Here is a 17,091-nt window from a genome sequence, read left to right as displayed (position 1 = left end):
AACTTATCCTGGTGAGGTTAATTTTGACCCCGGGTGAAGGTGGTATCTGCCAATCTTCTCTACTTATAAAGTTACTATTTTTCTTTTATAATTAATAAATGTCTTGAGGGAGATACTTTGAACTATGCAAATAACCTGATTCTCCTCAAACTTTTGCCCGTTAATTTCGGCATCCCTCAGTGGGTTTTGCCTGCAACAGTTATTACTTTGGTGTACTGACGGTGATCTTTGATTTCCTTTCTTCCTTCTACATTTATTAATTGAAATTCTTCTGTAAGGGAAACCTGTCCCCTCCTCCATTTATTTATTCCTTTAATTATTTATTTGTACCAGTGGACTCATGAATATTTAGTTTATTCTCTGGGTTACTATCCATCGTTACAGATTTTGTTGTTCCAACAGTTCCAGGCTCTCTTTTCCTCAGCCTCTCATCATTCTCATTGGTTATTATTTCTTGAGTGGTCAGTTAGTAGATGCAGATGCCTGTACTTGAAATTTCGGGAGATGTTACAAGGTGTAAAAAGACTCCAAATAGTTTGTGTTCCAGAAAAAGCCAAGAAACCCAGAACTGGAAGAGCCCCCAAGAAATGAAATGTACTGGGTGGGCGGGGTCTCCTCCCTGTGCCCCTCTACCCGTCCCCACCATCCTGTCTGCCCCGGAGGCTCCCCTGTGAGGATGTCAGAAGTAGCCTCCCTCTCTGTCTTCTGGGTGGTGTGGCCAACAGGAGACACAAGTGAGAGACTGGGGAGGGCGGACGAGGAGGTGAGGTATTTATCCCCTCGTCTCCCTTCTTACAAGGTTTCTTCAGGCTGACTGCATCCCTCCACCAAATGCCACCTCTCCTATATGACACGCTCCTTCCAGGTCCAGGTAACCAGTTCCCTCTTGTCCCTTGATGCACAGAGGTGTCAACAGCTCTGCTGACACCAGCCCTAGGTACCTGCAGCATCTCTCCTGGTTTCCCTAGCCACCCCACCTCCACACACCTTTACACACAGCCTCCTTGCAGTTAAGTCCTGTTTCCTGTTGGGACTGTGACGAAGAACCCCCTAAATGTCTAGCCCATCTAGGATGTGTGGTTATCTGGAGTAAAAATACTGGAGCTTTGCACCGTTGTTCACTTTGGGGGTTAATCATATCAACGGTTATTTTCTCAGCTCTACACAGAATCTCCTTTGCCTTCATTGCAGCTCATTTTCTCTTCCCTGGCCTTCTGTGGTCATTTAAAAAAAAACAAAAAACAAAAACAAAAACTGCTGCTCAAAATCCTTTTTAATTGGAAATTCTTTTTTAAAAGTTTTTTTTGTTGAAATATAGTTGATTTATAATGTTGTGTTACCTTCAGTTATACAGTAAAGTGATTCAGATATATAGATATATATAGATATATGTATTCTTTTACATTCTCTTCCATTATAGTTATTCCAAGACATTGAGTATAGTTCCCTGGGCTATACAGTAGGTCCTTGTTGGTTATCTATTTCATATATAGTAATGTGTATATTTTAATCCCAAGCTCCTAATTTATTCTTCTCCCCTCTTAATTGGAAACTCTTTATACAATTGGGAAAAGTCGCTGTCACCCCTTAAACTTCTCTGTTGTTCCTTTCACCCAACCTCACAGGACTACTTTTCTTCCCCTTTTCCCTCTTTCTTGTGCACTTTGGGCCCCTCCAGCTCCTCCACATAATGAATTAAAAGAGTGACTCAAAGATACAAGGGGGGAGGGACACCCATGTTCCTCATAATGGTCCAAAGGTGCAGGCAACCCAGGGTCCATCAACAGAGGATGGGTAAACAAAAGGTGGTCCATACCTACAGTGGAATATGATTCAGCCTCACAAAGGAAGGAGATTCTGACACATGCCAAGGCATGATGAACCTCGGGGCATTATGCTAAATGACACAAACCCATTACAAAAGGACAAATCCTGTATAATTCCACCTGTATGAGGGCCCTAGAGTCGTCAGAATCGTGGAGACAGAAAGTAGAATGGTGGTCATGAGGGGTTGGATGAAGGAAAGTGGGGAGTCAGTGTTTAATGGGGACAGAGTTTCAGTTTTGCAAGATAAAAAGAGCTCTGGAGATGGACGGTGGTGATGGTTGCACCACAGTATGAATATACTTAATGCTACTGAGCTGTAGAGTTTAAAATGGCAAATTTTAAGTTATGTGTACATTACCGCAATTGTTTTTTTATGTGTGCTTAACTTTTTAATTTAATTTTTCTTTTATATTGGAGTATAGTTGATTTAAAATGTTGTGTTAATTTTAGGTGTACAACAAAGTGAATCAGTTATACACATACATATATCTGTTCTTTTTCAGATTCTTTTCCCATATAGGTTATTACAGAATATTGAGTAGAGTTTCATGTGCTATATTGTAGGTCCTGTTGTTTATCTATTTTATGTATAGTAGTGTGTATATGTTAATCCCAAACTCCTAATTTATCCCTCCCCCCAACCTTTCCCCTTTGGTAACCATAAGTTTGTTTTTGAAGTCTGCGAGTCTATTTCTATTTTGTAAATAAGTTCATTTGTATCATTTTTTGAGATTCCGCATATAAGTGGTGTCATGTGATATTTGTTTTTCTCTGTCTGACTTACTTCACTTAGTATGAGAATCTCTAGGTCCATCCATATTGCTGCAAATGGCATCATTTCGTTCTTTTTTATGGCTGAGTAGTACTCCATTGTATATATGTACCACATCTTCTTTATCCATTCCTCTGTTGATGGATATGAGGAAGGCATGGGAGACAACAGGTGTGACAAAACAGGACATTGGTGTGAAGCTTCTGGGGCAGGTGCTCCTGGGGAGCACAACTCAGGTGTGTTCTCTTCCCTCAGGTGCAGTGGAGCAGAGTGACTTAGGGGTCAGGTGACAGGAATAGGGCAAGGAAATGGGAGGGATGGGAAAGAAGAGAACGTGGGTGTAGAACATCAGGGCTTCACGGATTCAGGAAGTGTTTAAGAACAGAGAGAGAGGAATCAGAGCTGCCGCAGTTGATACAGAGTAGCTATTAGTCATTTGTAGGTGTTTCTACAACGTTTCATGTATGACAAAGCAGCCCCTGTCATCCAAACAGGATTCCAGATCCTCAGCAAAGCAGACCGAAGCCCACATCCTCCTGTAAACGTGCTCTGTCCAGGGGTACCTGGTAAGGGGCACGGCTTTTACCCTTTTACCATGGCTGGATGCGGGCTCGTGCCCTCAGCACACGGGCAGCCACCGCTTTCCATGGAGTGCAGACCTGGGGTAGCACATCATTAAACAAATGGACTGCATTTTTCATGTCTTAAAGCTCTGAACAGATTCCATCTGGGAAACATTAAGCAGATGCCTGTTTGCAGATATGCTAACCCCATTCTAATTATGCCACAGGCCTCAACTGCTGAATGGGGTTTCTTGCGAATCTGTCACTAAAATATGCCTGCTATTAACCGAATGGGTCTTGTAAGTAAATAGGAGCTGTGACTGCAGAATTCCTTTTCCTCTTTGCCTCAGACTCATGCCTGGGCTCACAGCAGACCAAAAACTACAAAACAAAATTATCTCAGAGAAAAGATTCATTTGTCCCATTACAAATTTTTATCTAATGTTACAATTTTTTTTTTTTTTTTTTTGCGGTATGCGGGCCTCTCACTGTTGTGGCCTCTCCCATTGCGGAGCACAGGCTCCGGACGCGCAGGCTCAGCGGCCATGGCTCACGGGCCTAGCCGCTCTGCGGCATGTGGGATCTTCCCGGACCGGGGCACGAACCTGTGTCCCCTGCATCGGCAGGCGGACTCTCAACCACTGTGCCACCAGGGAAGCCCAAATGTTACAATTTTTATGTGTGGTTCTATTGGATTTGCTGTTTGGTTGAGAATTCTTATATTCATTTTCATGAATGAGATTGACCTAGAATAATTCTTTCTGTTAATATCCTTGTCTACTTTTGTTACAAAATTCATACTGGCCTTTTCATAAAATGAGTTATTTTCATTAAAAAAAAAAAAAAAACTGTGATCAGGAACTTGGAATTTTGAGAGTAAAGGTTAGTGCATTTGCAAAGTGTTGATTCTGGAGTTCTGATGTCAGGCCCTCCCTCTGTTTAGAGACCAGAAGCGTGTGGGTCATGGTGATTCCATTTCTTCTGTGGTCCCCACCCTTATCTCCACCACACTTCACCTCCAGTTCCCCCAACTCTGGCCTCAGGGACACCCTGAAAGTCTTTCTGCATGGAGGGGCTGGAGGGGGACCTCCCCCAGACAGATGGGACTCTGGGAAACGTGTGAAGGAAGAGTAATCAGGGATGTGGCTCTGAGGGGTGAAGGACCACAGGCCTGCGTGTAGCAGGGGACACCAGGTCAGTGGGCCCAAGAGTCTTTGAGCCAGCGGCCCGGGAGAGTAGAGGCCCAGGTGATGAGGTTTGGGGCTGTGAGAACATTCCTGGATTGTTACTTCATTTTTCACATCTGTGTACCTTGACTATCTAGGGGGTGTACATGCCTTAAAGATAGGGGAGCAGTTATACTTTTTGGGGCCCCGATCCCTCCAGGCTGCATAAGAGGAATTTGTGTATTTAAATGAACAGATAAAGAAATGCTCTCCTTTAGAACGTCTCGGGCAGCTTGCAGGTTTGAAATAAACATGCTTTGTTGAGCTGGGTCCGGAAAGCAGTTCCCAGAGTGTGATCTAGGGACCCAGGGGGGGTCCTTGAGGTCAAAACAGTTTTCCTAATGTTAACATATCATTTGCCTGTTTACTCTTTTGAGTATACAGTGGTCTTTTCCAGAAGCTCTTGGAGTTCTGTTGATGACATCTCTCTGATGCTTAATGGAATATTGTACATTTAAGATTTCTCAGTTTTCACCCACATACACAAGAGGTCTTCAGAGTCCTCGGTCATTTTTGAGAGGGTGCAAAGAGTTGCTGGAACCAGAAAGTTTGAGAACCTGTGGATTAAGGCATGTGATTTAGATCAGACCAAAATGATGGCAACCAGAAAGACCTGTGAGAAAGGTCGAGAATCAGAGAGTCATCATCTGTTCTTTTTTTTTTTTTGCAGGAAAAACTGCCGAGACAATCTAATGGATGAAGATGAGAAAGACAGGGCAAAGAGGTAAGAGGGGCGACTTCCCCGCCGCGGCTGTGTCATGTGTCTGCCGTCCGAACCCCGCTTGTGCTCACTCTACAGCGGAAAGCACGGCCAGGCAGGGGGCTGGGGCACATGTGCTCCTTGAAATACTGCGTCGCTCCGCTGAAAAAATTCAAGCCAGTTCCCTCAGTTTTGTTCCTTACCCAGAAATTACTGATCGTTTGGGACTTGCCAAGTGGTTTATAGCTTTCACATGTCCATGTGGTGACCCTGTTGACGGGGGCCTCCTTTCAGAAGCCTCCAGTTACTGCATTTCCAGGATGGACACTGCGTGGCAAGGCAGCCTGATTAGAGCCAGGCCAGGCTGGGTTTAAATCTTGGATGTGCTGTCAGGGAGCTGTTGGCCCTGGACAGTAATTGGAATAATCATCAGCACGCAGTGAACATGGAATAACCATCCTCGCTGGGCTAAGCTCTTCCATATATGGTATCTCAGCTTCCTCATCGGAAAATGGAGCTATCACAGCTGCTTGGCACTGTTGTCGGGTTGACCAGAAAGCCTGGCTTGGTCGCTGGCATGTCAGCGCTGTTAGAACCACGTCCATGCTTATTCCTTCACTGGACATTTATTGAACACCTACTGCATATGAGGTGGAATCATAAAGTAGATATTTTGTTTTATTTTATTTTATTTTTATTTTTTGGCCTCACCGCGGGGCGTTCGGGATCTAGTTCCCTGACCAGGGATTGATCCCGTGCCCCCTGCATTGGAAGTGTGGAGTCTTAACTACTGGACCGCCAGGGAAGTCCCCCATAAAGTGGATATTTTGAAGGTAGAGGCCAGTCGGATGGTATCTATCTCGTATGATCAGACCGAGTTGGCAGTGACCACACCAGGCTCTGGGGTAATAAAGATGAATGAGAGGCGTGCCCATGGGAGGGCCCAGGTGAATGGTGGTGATGGGTAGGTGACCACGGATCATTAGGTTGCACGGGGACGGGCCCAGCAGTGGTGTCCTATGGCGACACGGGATGTCCTGTCTCAGGAAGGCCTTTACTCAGGCCCGGAGGACTAGCCTCCTTCCTCCAAGCTCTTTGCTCTCTCCTCCTGCCACTGCCTGTGGCTGGCAGGTCCCTCCGCCCTCTGGCAGCCTCTTAAACACCTACAGGGCTGAAGGGTTTGCCCACCTCCCTTCACAGAGCCCACTACCTGGTTGGCACCTACAGAATCCTCCACTTTCGAATGACGGAGCCCTCAGAAGTCGCCCAGTTCAGCAGCCCCGGGGGTGTCTGTCCTTCCACGTCACCTGGTGCGGGGGCAGCCATGAGAACAATAAGTCCCCAGCCACTCAGACCTCTGAGACCTGAATCTTCCCCTGTGGGGCGCAGGGGAAGTGTGCATTGGCTGTTAATTTCCCAGATATTTCCTTCAGAACATCAGGGAGCAGGGCAATGCCGGAGGGGTAGGCGAACTCAGGTTGGGGTGGAGTGAGGCTTGCTGGAGCTGGAGGACCAAGGTAAACCAACAGTAATATGAGGAACTCCCCAGACTCTTCTGAACTAACAGGCACATCACTCGGCACTGGGGACCATGGCTCCCTTAGGCCACCGCCTGCAAGGGCTGTGAAATCCAAGCAACATGCAAATGGATAGATGAGATGAGACCAGACTGGAACGGAGCCCTCATGCCGCCTCTCCCTGGCAGGCGCCCAGCTCTCTGCTCTGGGGTATCTCGCCTCTTGGTTGCACGCCAGGTCGCTGTGGAGACGGGGCAGGAGGCAGAGGCCTGAGCTGCATTCCTGGCTGGCGCGGTCCTACCTGATGGATTCCAATAAGCCCCTTCACCTCGCTAAGCCTCCACCTCCTCAGCTGCAACACGAGGCTCATCATTTCTGCCCTGCCCTCCTCGCGGGCTATTTTGGGAACAGCCGCAAAATACACCAAGAAGCTTTTTATTTTTTAAGTATTCATCGCTACCTGTGTGTGAAGATGCAGGACATTTTCCATTAAAACATTTATAAGCTACTTCCATTAGCAATAATGAAGAGGTCAGTGGTGCTGGCCAGTGGTCACTGGGCGTGCCCTGTGTGCCCTGATAACTTTCGGGTGCACGGTACCAGGCGAAGTACTTTTCTATGCATTATCTCATATCAACTCCTCCACATTCGTTTGAGGTGTGTATCATCCTTATTCCCATTTTACAGCTAAGGAAACTAAGGCCTAATAAGGTTAAGTAACTTGTCAAACCACCCTAAAGCTCTAACAAGTAGCAGAAGTGGAAGATAAATACAGGTTTCCTAAACCTTGGACTCTGTTCTTATTCTCCGGACCACACACATATCTCTTCACATGAGAACTAATTTGGTCCGTCTGGCAGGCCCAGACCGTGTCCTGATGTGACTTTGAGTCCACAGCAGTTTGGCTTTTGCCATCGTCATCTTTAATGTCACCCCCAGGCCCACAGTCTTAGTCCTGTCTTTTTACTGCATGGCTTACCTCAAAATCAGGAAGAGGTCAAATGCATGTTTAGGCTCTACCATGCTCAGAGATCATCCAATATAGATATTCCAATAAAATCTTGGCTAAAAATTCTTAGAAATCCAATTGTATGCAGTTTCTTTCCATTTATTCCCGCCCCCATTTGCTTTGAGCCATGGGCACCCATGCCACCAAATCGCCTATCTGGAAACCTCCCAGCATAGACACTGGGCAGTGAGGCTGCTGGTCCTTACTCCCCTCTTGTCCTCAGGTGGGGAAACGGGTTTTAGGATGTTTAGGAATACCCAGATCTCTTCGCCAGAATAGCAGCAATAATGCAGTGTTCTTCGTAACACGTGGGGGGAAAAAACCAGGACAAAACAAAGACAATACTAAGAGTGCATCACTTCCAAAGCCTCTAGCTGTGTGGGTTTTATAGCAGCAGCGTGGGAGGCCCTTCCCCTAATCCCGCCTGCAGGTCTGATATGAATTGCTTTCTCTCCCGGTATTTTTGATGAGAGTTAGCTTCAGATCAGATCTCTCGTTGTCTCCAGAACACATGAGCTATATTAGGCAAGGTTTTCAAAGCTTTGGGGAATTCATGGCTTATTTGGATTGTTTGATCAAGTATTCTAAACCAGGACACGGATCCACTTTCTGCTGTGAATTTCCATGTAAAGCCAGTGAGCATTGAGGGCCCTATTGTGTGTACAGAACTATGTGCTTTTTCTTTAGGGAAGATGTAAAAACGTGGTCCTTGTACTCAGAAAAGAAACAGTTTGATTGAGAGACATTTGGATCCCTAGATAATGAGGCACAGTTTACCAGTCATAAGCACATTTTTCTAATTCTGATGTGACACTGTTTGGCAGTGTGTGTGTGTGTGTGTGTGTGTGTGTGTGTCACATCCAGGAAGTAGTGTGGTGTGGCAGGAAGTGCATGGGCTTAGAATCAGACAGTCCCAGCTTTGATTCTTGCCACTTTTACTTTCCGTCCTTAGACGAGCTTTAAAAAAAAATCCTCTCCTAGCCTCAGTTTCCTGCTCTGTAAAATGGGGGTGTTAATAGTAGCACGCTCTTCCTAGGGTTATTGCAGGAACTAAATGGAGCTCAGTATAAGACCCTAGCACAGTGCAGGGTACACAGTGCTAATAAGAAAAGCTAACACTTCCGGGGCACACACTGTGTGTCTGCAGCATTTTACATGCGTTAACTCTAAACCTCGACATAGGTTATTTTTAGTCCCATTTTACAGTGGAGAAGCCGGAGGCTGAGGGGTCACACAGGCAGGCAGGGATTCACATTCAGGCATCAGTTCCTAAAGTCTGGGCTCCTGACAACTTCTCATAACATGATTCACCCACGTGCCCAAGGGGTAGGGACAGAAAGCATTGGAAGAATTATCACTTTCCAAAGAAAGCAAGCTTCTGTAACTGGGCAGTATTGTAAAATACAGCTCATTCCATTTCTTGATAGAACTGAATGCTAAGAAGAAAGTCTTTCATGAGAGCCTCCTTTAATCCAATATTAAATGGTCAGTTCATTGGCATTAACTAAAATTACATTATCTCTTATCAGTGAAGGTCTATTTCCATAATCTCGTGCACTTTCACTGAGGGAGGGAGGATGGGTGGTGAGTTTAGAATTGTGCCGCCCCTTGCAGGACATTTGGTCCTGTCCAGAATGTCCATGAGACACTTGGTCCATAAGATATTTGGTCCATGCCAAAAGGCCCTTGAAATTTGGTCCTATCCCTAACATCCATGAACATATTTGGTCCATGCCAAATGGTTTTGGACAGGACCAAAATATCAAGGACCTTTTGGCATGGACCAGATGTCTCCCTGGAAGTTTTGGATAGGACCAAATTTCAAGGACATTTTGGTGTGGACCAAGCATCTCATGGACCAGATGACTTATGGACGTTTTGGACAGGACCAAATGTTTGCTAACCATGTCACCTTTTCTTAAAATCAATGTATAGTTGATTTCCAGTGTTGTGTTAGTTTCAGGTGTACAGCAAAGTGATTCAGTTATACATATATATGCATAATACATACATATTTTTTCAGATTTGTTTCCCATTTTCAGATTCTTTTCCATTTTAGGTATTACAAGATATTGAGTATAATTCCCTGTGCTATACAGTAGATCCAGTTGTTTATCTTTTTTTTTTTTTTTTTTTTTGCGGTACGCGGGCCTCTCACTGCTGTGGCCTCTCCCGTTGCGGAGCACAGGCTCCGGACGCGCAGGCTCAGCGGCCATGGCTCACGGGCCCAGCCGCTCCGCGGCATGTGGGATCCTCCCGGACTGGGGCACGAACCCGTGTCCCCTGCATTGGCAGGCGGACTCTCAACCACTGCGCCACCAGGGAAGCCCCTGTTTATCTATCTTATATATAGTAGTTTGTATATGTTAATTCCAAATTCCTAGGTTATCACTCCCCCCACTTCCCCTTTGGTAGCCATAAGTTTGTTTTCTGTGTGTGAGTCTGTTTCTGTTTTGTAAATAAGTTCATTTATATCATTTTTGAGATGCCACATATAAGTGATATCATATGGTGTTTGTCTTTCTTGTATGACAGACTTCACTTAGCGTGATAACCTCTGACCTTCATCCATGTTGCTGCAAATGGCAAAATATCCTTCTTTTTTGTGGCCTTTTGTCAATAAGGATCAGGAGTGTCAGGCAAGAGTAGCTGCTGCTTGGAGTTCTCTGCAGGGCGAGAGCTGGTTCTGAAACACAAGCTAGACCATTATATTATTCTTTGACCCTAATCCTTAGTCTCAACACCAGTGAAATGGTTCAGACAAGAGGGAGGAGTTAAAACACAACAAATAAGAAGCTTATACATTCAGTTTTTTAAAAAAAATTATTTATTTATTTTTGCGGGGGGCTGCGTTGGGTCTTCGTTGCTGTGCACGGATTTTCTCTAGTTGTGGCGAGCGGGGTCTCTTCTTCAGTGTAGTGCGCAGGTTTCTCATTGTGGTGGCTTCTCTTGTTGGGGAGCACGGGCTTCAGTAGTTGTGGCATGCAGCCTCAGTAGTTGTGGCTCGTGGGCTCTAGAGCACAGGCTCAGTAGTTGTGGCACACAAGCTTAGCTGCCCCACAGCATGTGGGATCTTCCTGGACCAGGGCTCAAACCCGTGTCCCCTGGATTGGCAGGCGGATTCTTAACCCCTGCGCCACCAGGGAAGAGTCTCTACGTGCAGTTTTGCAGAAGCAGGCATTGCAGAAGGAAAAGCTTCAGCACTGGGAGGCTTGTTGTTACTTCCGGTCCCTCCTGGGGGTGTTGGTTGATGTGGACCAATGACAGCTGCCATTCCATCACCCTCGCATCAGGATTGGTTAAGGAAGCATGTGAGCAAGTGGAAGATACAGAAGGGGATACGGAGCATTACCCTGCCCTCCAAGAGCTTTGAGGCAGGCTGGGGGCATCCTCCAAGCATAAAGGGGAAAGAACGTACCCGAGCGGTATGTTGGGCAGAGCCGGGAGGATGACCAGAATTTGTGGGCCCTGCTTTCTCAGCTGGGTGTCCTTTCGTGGAGAGTAACTTGGTTAAGAGGGGAGACTGACCTCGTTTTATTTCTTGTAAATTATGTAGGTGTAACAGGAAAGGCCGGCCTGCACCATGAAGGCTGTAGCCCACTTGGAGGACTTCTGCCCTGTGCACACTTGCCGATGCCCCTGTGTCAGGCTCAGTGCGGAGTGAAAAAGCCTTGCCCTGGGCATTGCATGTAGCTGTTCCCAGCTGGAGCCCATCTATCATGCTAATTTTGCTGTGTTTTTCTTCCTTAGGCTCCTGACTGGGTGTTCTGTACATCCTCATAAGCCCACACACAGGGAAAAAACGGCAGTAAAAAATTCGAGGCTCCTTTCTGTCTCTTTTATTTGGTGATTAAGGCAGCAGCAGGCATTGCGAGAACATAGTGGTATCAGGACACACGAGTCATTCCTCTTACCCTGTAGTTTCCAGATGAGTGACTCTGCATTCAAAGCAAAGGGGAGGGTAGCAGCGTACTTGCAGGCAGAATGCTAATTCTGCCTGTGGCCCAGTAAACAGAGACGGGAACGGTGCCTCCTTCTGTTTGGGGCTCTTGGCTTTCACCCTAGTGGGGTCCCTCGGTTGACAAGAAGACTTGTCAGAAGGAGAAATGTTTTCCTGGTAGGCCTAGAGACTTGGGACTGTCCCAGCTCAGGGAGACCTGGCGCCTTCCTGGGGGCATCTAAGGCAAAGGGTAATTTCCTTAACTCCCTTTCAATCATTTCAATCCATTTTGCTTTTCTAATTTTTATTTTATATTGGAGTAGATTAACAATGTTCTGTTAGTTTCAGGTGTACAGCAGAGTGATTCAGTTACACATATACATGTATCTACTCTTTTTTTTTTTTTTTTTTGGGCTGCATTGGGTCTTGCTGCGCGTGGGCTTTCTCTAGTTGCAGTGAGTGGGGATTATTCTTCGTTGTGGTGTGTGGACTTCTTATTTTGGTGGCTTCTCTTGTTGCAGAGCACAGGCTCTAGGCACTCGGGCATCAGTAGTTGTGGCATGCAGGCTCAAGAGTTGTGGCTCACGGGCTCTAGAGCACAGGCTCAGTAGTTGTGGCGCATGGGCTTAGTTGCTTCATGGCATAGGGGATCTTCCCGGACCAGGGATCGAACCCGTGTCCCCTGCACTGGCAGGCAGATTCTTAACCACTGTGCCACCAGGGAAGTCCCGTATCTACTCTTCTTCAAGTTCTTTTCCCATTTAGGTTATTACAGAATATTGAGCAGAGTTCCCTGTGCTATACAGTAGGTTAGGGTTGGTTATCTGTTTTAAATATAGCAGTGTGTACATGTCAACTCCAAACTCCCAGTCTGTTTTTTTTTGTCTGAATGCTTTATTTCTTTTAAATTGGGGTATAATTGATTTACTATGTTGTCTCAGGTGTACAGCAAAGTGAATCTGTTATAAAAATACATATATCCACTCTTTTTTTAGATTCTTTTCCCATATAGGCCATTACAGAGTATTGAGTAGAGTTCCCTGTGCTATACAATAGGTCCTTATTAGTATCTATTTCATATATAGTAGTGTGTATGTATCAGTCCCAATCTTCCAATTTATCCATCCCCCCTTCCCTGCTTACCCCCCAGTAACCATAAGTTGGTTTTCTACATCTGTAACTCTGTTTTGGTTTTGTAGATAAGTTCATTTGTAGCCCTTTCTTAGATTCCACATATAAGCAGTATCATATAATATTTGTCTTTCTCTGTCTGACTTACTTCACTCACTATGATAATCTCTAGGTCCATCCATGTTGCAGCAAATGGCATTATTTCGTTCTTTTTATGGCTGTGTAATATTCCATTGTATATACGTACCACATCTTCTTTATCCATTCCTCTGTTGATGGGCATTTAGGTTGCTTCCATGTCCTGGCGATTGTGAATAGTGCTGCAATGAACATTGGGGTACATGTATCTTTTCGAATTATGGTTTTCTCCTGATATGTGCCCAGGAGTGGAATTGCTGGATCGTATGGTAGCTCTACTTTCAGTTTTTTAAGGAACCTCCATACTGTTCTCCATAGTGGCTGCACCGGTTTACATTCCCACCAACCGTGTAGGAGGGTTCCCTTTTCTCCACACCCTCTCCAGCATTTATCGTTTGTAGAATTTTTGTTGATGGCCATTCTGACTGGTGTGAGGTTATACCTCATTATAGTTTTGATTTGCATTTCTCTAATAATTAGTGATGTTGAGCATCTTTTCATGTGCTTTTTAACCATTGTCTTTGGAGAAATGTCTATTTAGATCTTCTGCCCATTTTTTGATTGGGTTGTTTGTTTTTTTTGATATTGAGCTGCATGAGCTGTTTGTATGTTTTGGAGATTAATCCCTTGTCGGTTGCTTCGTTTGCAAATATTTTCTCCCATTCTGAGGGTTGTCTTTTCATTTTGTTTATGGTTTCCTTCACTGTGCAAAAGCTTTTAAGTTTAATTGGGTCCCGTTTGTTTATTTTTGTTTTCATTTCATTATTCTAGGAGGTGGATTGAAAAAGATCTTGCTGTGATTTATGTCAGAGAGTATTCTCCCTATGTTTTCCTCTAAAAGTTTTATAGTACCGGCCTTACATTTAGGTCTTTAATCCATGTTGAGTTTATTTTTGTGTATGGTGTTAGGGAGTGTTCTAATTTCATTCTTCTCCATGTAGCTGTCCAGTTTTCCCAGCACCACTTATTAAAGACACTGTCTTTTCTCCATTGTATATTCTGCCCTCCTTTGTCATAGATTAGGTGACCATAAGTGTGTGGGTTTCTCCCAACCTATTTTAAATTGAAAAAGGACGCTCGGAAGTCCACCATCTTGAAAATGCAGCCTTCCTTCAGAAAAGTCTAAACATTTCTCTTAGAATTTCGGTAACAAGTTCCTAAGGATTGTGTTCCCGTGAAATCCTCCCCCCAGGTAAACATTAAGTAAGAATCACTAGGAAATGAGGCCAGCTTCCCATTTAAGCCTCAACATTTTCTGATAACTCTGGTTAAGAGTCAAGATGTCCCTGTTACATCTCACGAGAGAACAGGCTCAGTGCAGCTCATTCATGCCCCAAATGCTTAGTCAGGGCTGCGCGGTAGAAAACAGACTGAGTTGCCGGATTTTTCTGAGATGAGAGTGGCACCAGCCTGACCCATCTTGATCCCTGTGGGGTGACTTCCCCTCCCCACCTCCCATACAGATGACGTTCTCTCTCTCTCTCTTTTTTTTTTTCTTCTGATGTTCTCTTCTTTTTCTGTTTTTGCGGTACACAGGCCTCTCACTGTTGTGGCCTCTCCCGTTGCGGAGCACAGGCTCCGGACGCGCAGGCCCAGCGGCCATGGCCCACGGGCCAGCCGCTCCGCGGCACGTGGGATCCTCCCGGACCGTGGCACGAACCCTCGTCCCCTGCATCAGCAGGCGGACCCCCAACCACTGCGCCACCCGGGAAGCCCCGATGTTCTCTTCTTGAACCAAGTTGCTGAAGGTTCCTGGGCTCCGCGGTGCCCGCAAACCCCGCTGCCTTGGTGTGCAGGGATGCTGCGTGGTTATGGAAATGAGGAGGGGTGAGCCGGACCTTAAATGGACCTTGCTTTATGCGAGAGTTTCCCAAAATGTATTCTAGGAAACTCTAATCCCAGGAAATGCCCTCAAAAACACGTTTGAGCCATGCTGTTTACTGTTTCTCCCTTTTGGAAAGTTTCAGGGCTTCTTAGCACGTGATAGGTACTCCGGCTGCGATTAGCACATAAGCATACCAAACTTCGTTCCATTTTATGTCACGCTGCATTGAAAAGAAAATTATCTGGAAAAAATGTTAAAAAATAGTACCAACAAAACAAACTTCTCTGTCTACAGTTCTTCCCCTTTCTCCAAATAATTCTTCATGATTTTCCATGAAAGACCCTTAGCCCAATACAGTCTTATGCAGTAGGCATGTCAACTTTATTCCCATCATTTTGGGTATGTTTTCTTATACATAAACAATACCAAAACAACACTTGAAAAATACTGAAATGTTGGGGTGGTGGCACAGTGGCTGAGAATCCACCTACCAATGCAGGGGACGCGGGTTCAAGCCCTGGTCCGGGAAGATCCCACATGCCGCGAAGCAACTAAGCCCGTGTGCCACAACTACTGAGCCTGCTCTCTAGAGCCCACGAGCCGCAACTACTGAGCCCGCGTGCCACAGCTACTGAAGCACACGCGCCTAGAGCCCGTGCTCTGCAACAAGAGAAGCCACCACAACGAGAAGCCCACGCACCGCAATGAAGAGTAGCCCCCACTCGACACAACTAGAGAAAGCCCGCACACAGCAACAAAGACCCAACACAGCCCAAAATAAATAAATAAATTTATTTAAAAAAAAGAAAAATACTGAAATGTTTGAAGAAGTAAACAAAGTTGATTTATAATCATACCACCTAGAGATACAGACACTGTTAATGTTTTGACATATTTCCCATCATGTTTTTCTACATTTCCATCAAATTCTAACAGGAACACTCTTTTTAAAATTTATTGAAGTCTAGTTGATTTACAGTGTTGTGTTAATTTCTGCTGTGTAGTAAAGTGACTCACTTATATGTGTATATACATTCTTTTTCATATTCTTTTCCATTATGGTTTATCACCAGATATTGAACATAGTTCCCTGTGTAGGACCTTGTTGTTCATCCATTCTATATATAATAATAGTTGGCATTTGCTAACCCCAAACTCCCACTCCATCCCTCCCCCAACCCCCATCCTCCTTGGCAACCAGCAGTCTGTTCTCTGTCTCTGAGTCTCTTTCTGTTTCACAGATAAGTTCATTTGTGTCATATTTTAGATTCCACATCTAAGTGATATCATATGGTATTTGTCTTTCTCTTTCTGATTTACTTCACTTAGTATGATAATCTCTAGGTCCATCTGTGTTGCTGCAAATGGCATTATTTCATTCTTTTTATAGCTGAGTAATATTCCATTGTATAGGTACCACATCTTCTTTATCCTTTCATCTGTTGATGGACACTTAGGTTGTTTCCATTTCTTGGCTATTGTGAATACTGCTGCTGTGAACATAGGGGTGCATGTATCATTTAGAATTATAGTTTTGTCTGGATATATGCCCAGGAGTGGGATTGGTGGATCATATGGTAACTCTATTTTCAGCTTTCTGAGTAACTTCCATACTGTTTTCCGTAGTGGCTGCACCAATTTACATAACAGGAATATTCATTTTTTTAACTTTTTTTTAAATTTTATTTATTTTTTTTATACAGCAGGTTCTTATTAGTCATCAGTTTTATACACATCAGTGTATACATGTCAATTCCAATCACCCAATTCAGCACACCACCATCCCCACTCCCTGACGGCTTTCCCCCCTTGGTGTCCATACGTTTGTTCTCTACATCTGTGTCTCAACTTCTGCCCTGCAAACCGGTTCATCTGTACCATCTTTCTAGGTTCCACATACATGCGTTAATATACGATATTTGTTTTTCTCTTTCTGACTTACTTTACTCTGTATGACAGTCTCTAGATCCATCCATGTCTCAACAAATGACTCAATTTCGTTCCTTTGTGTGTGTGTGTGTGTGTGTGTGTGTGCTTCTGCGGTACGCGGGCCTCTCACTGTTGTGGCCTCTCCTGTTGTGGAGCACAGGCTCCAGACGCACAGGCTCAGCGGCGTTGGCTTACGGGCCCAGCCGCTCCGCAGAATGTGGGATCTTCCTGGACTGGGGCACGAACCCGTGCCCCCTGCATGGGCAGGTGGACTCTCAACCACTGCGCCACCAGGGAAGCCCAGTTTCATTCCTTTTTATGGCTGAGTAATATTCCATTGTATATATGTACCACAACTTCTTTATCCATTCGTCTGTCAGTGGGCATTTAGGTTGCTTCCATGACCTGGCTATTGTAAATAGTGCTGCCATGAACATTAGGGTGCATGTGTCTTTTTGAATTATGGTTTTCTCTGGATATATGCCCAGTAGTGGGATTGCTGGATCATATGGTA

General features: G+C 45.0%; 1 protein-coding gene across 7 annotated transcripts in view; it reads left to right on the top strand.

Annotated features, from left to right (window-relative positions):
* NPAS2 (neuronal PAS domain protein 2) overlaps positions 1-17,091 on the top strand; it is a 181,870-nt gene that overhangs the window by 74,525 nt on the left and 90,254 nt on the right. For 5 of the 7 annotated variants that reach the window (XM_067704152.1, XM_067704149.1, XM_067704148.1 and 2 more), the window contains exon 2: positions 5,059-5,112. In XM_067704152.1, the coding sequence (XP_067560253.1) occupies positions 5,085-5,112 (28 nt within the window). In that variant the 5' untranslated portion in view covers positions 5,059-5,084. Of the gene's footprint in view, positions 1-3,091; positions 3,166-5,058; positions 5,113-17,091 lie in introns of those variants that run through there. The other 2 variants (XM_067704153.1, XM_067704150.1) reach the window with 2 other exon arrangements.

This window comes from Pseudorca crassidens, chromosome 14 (assembly GCF_039906515.1).
Source record: "Pseudorca crassidens isolate mPseCra1 chromosome 14, mPseCra1.hap1, whole genome shotgun sequence".
Lineage (NCBI taxonomy): Eukaryota > Metazoa > Chordata > Mammalia > Artiodactyla > Delphinidae > Pseudorca > Pseudorca crassidens.
Note: the sequence above shows the minus strand (reverse complement) of the source record. Positions and strands in the feature narration are given on the sequence as shown.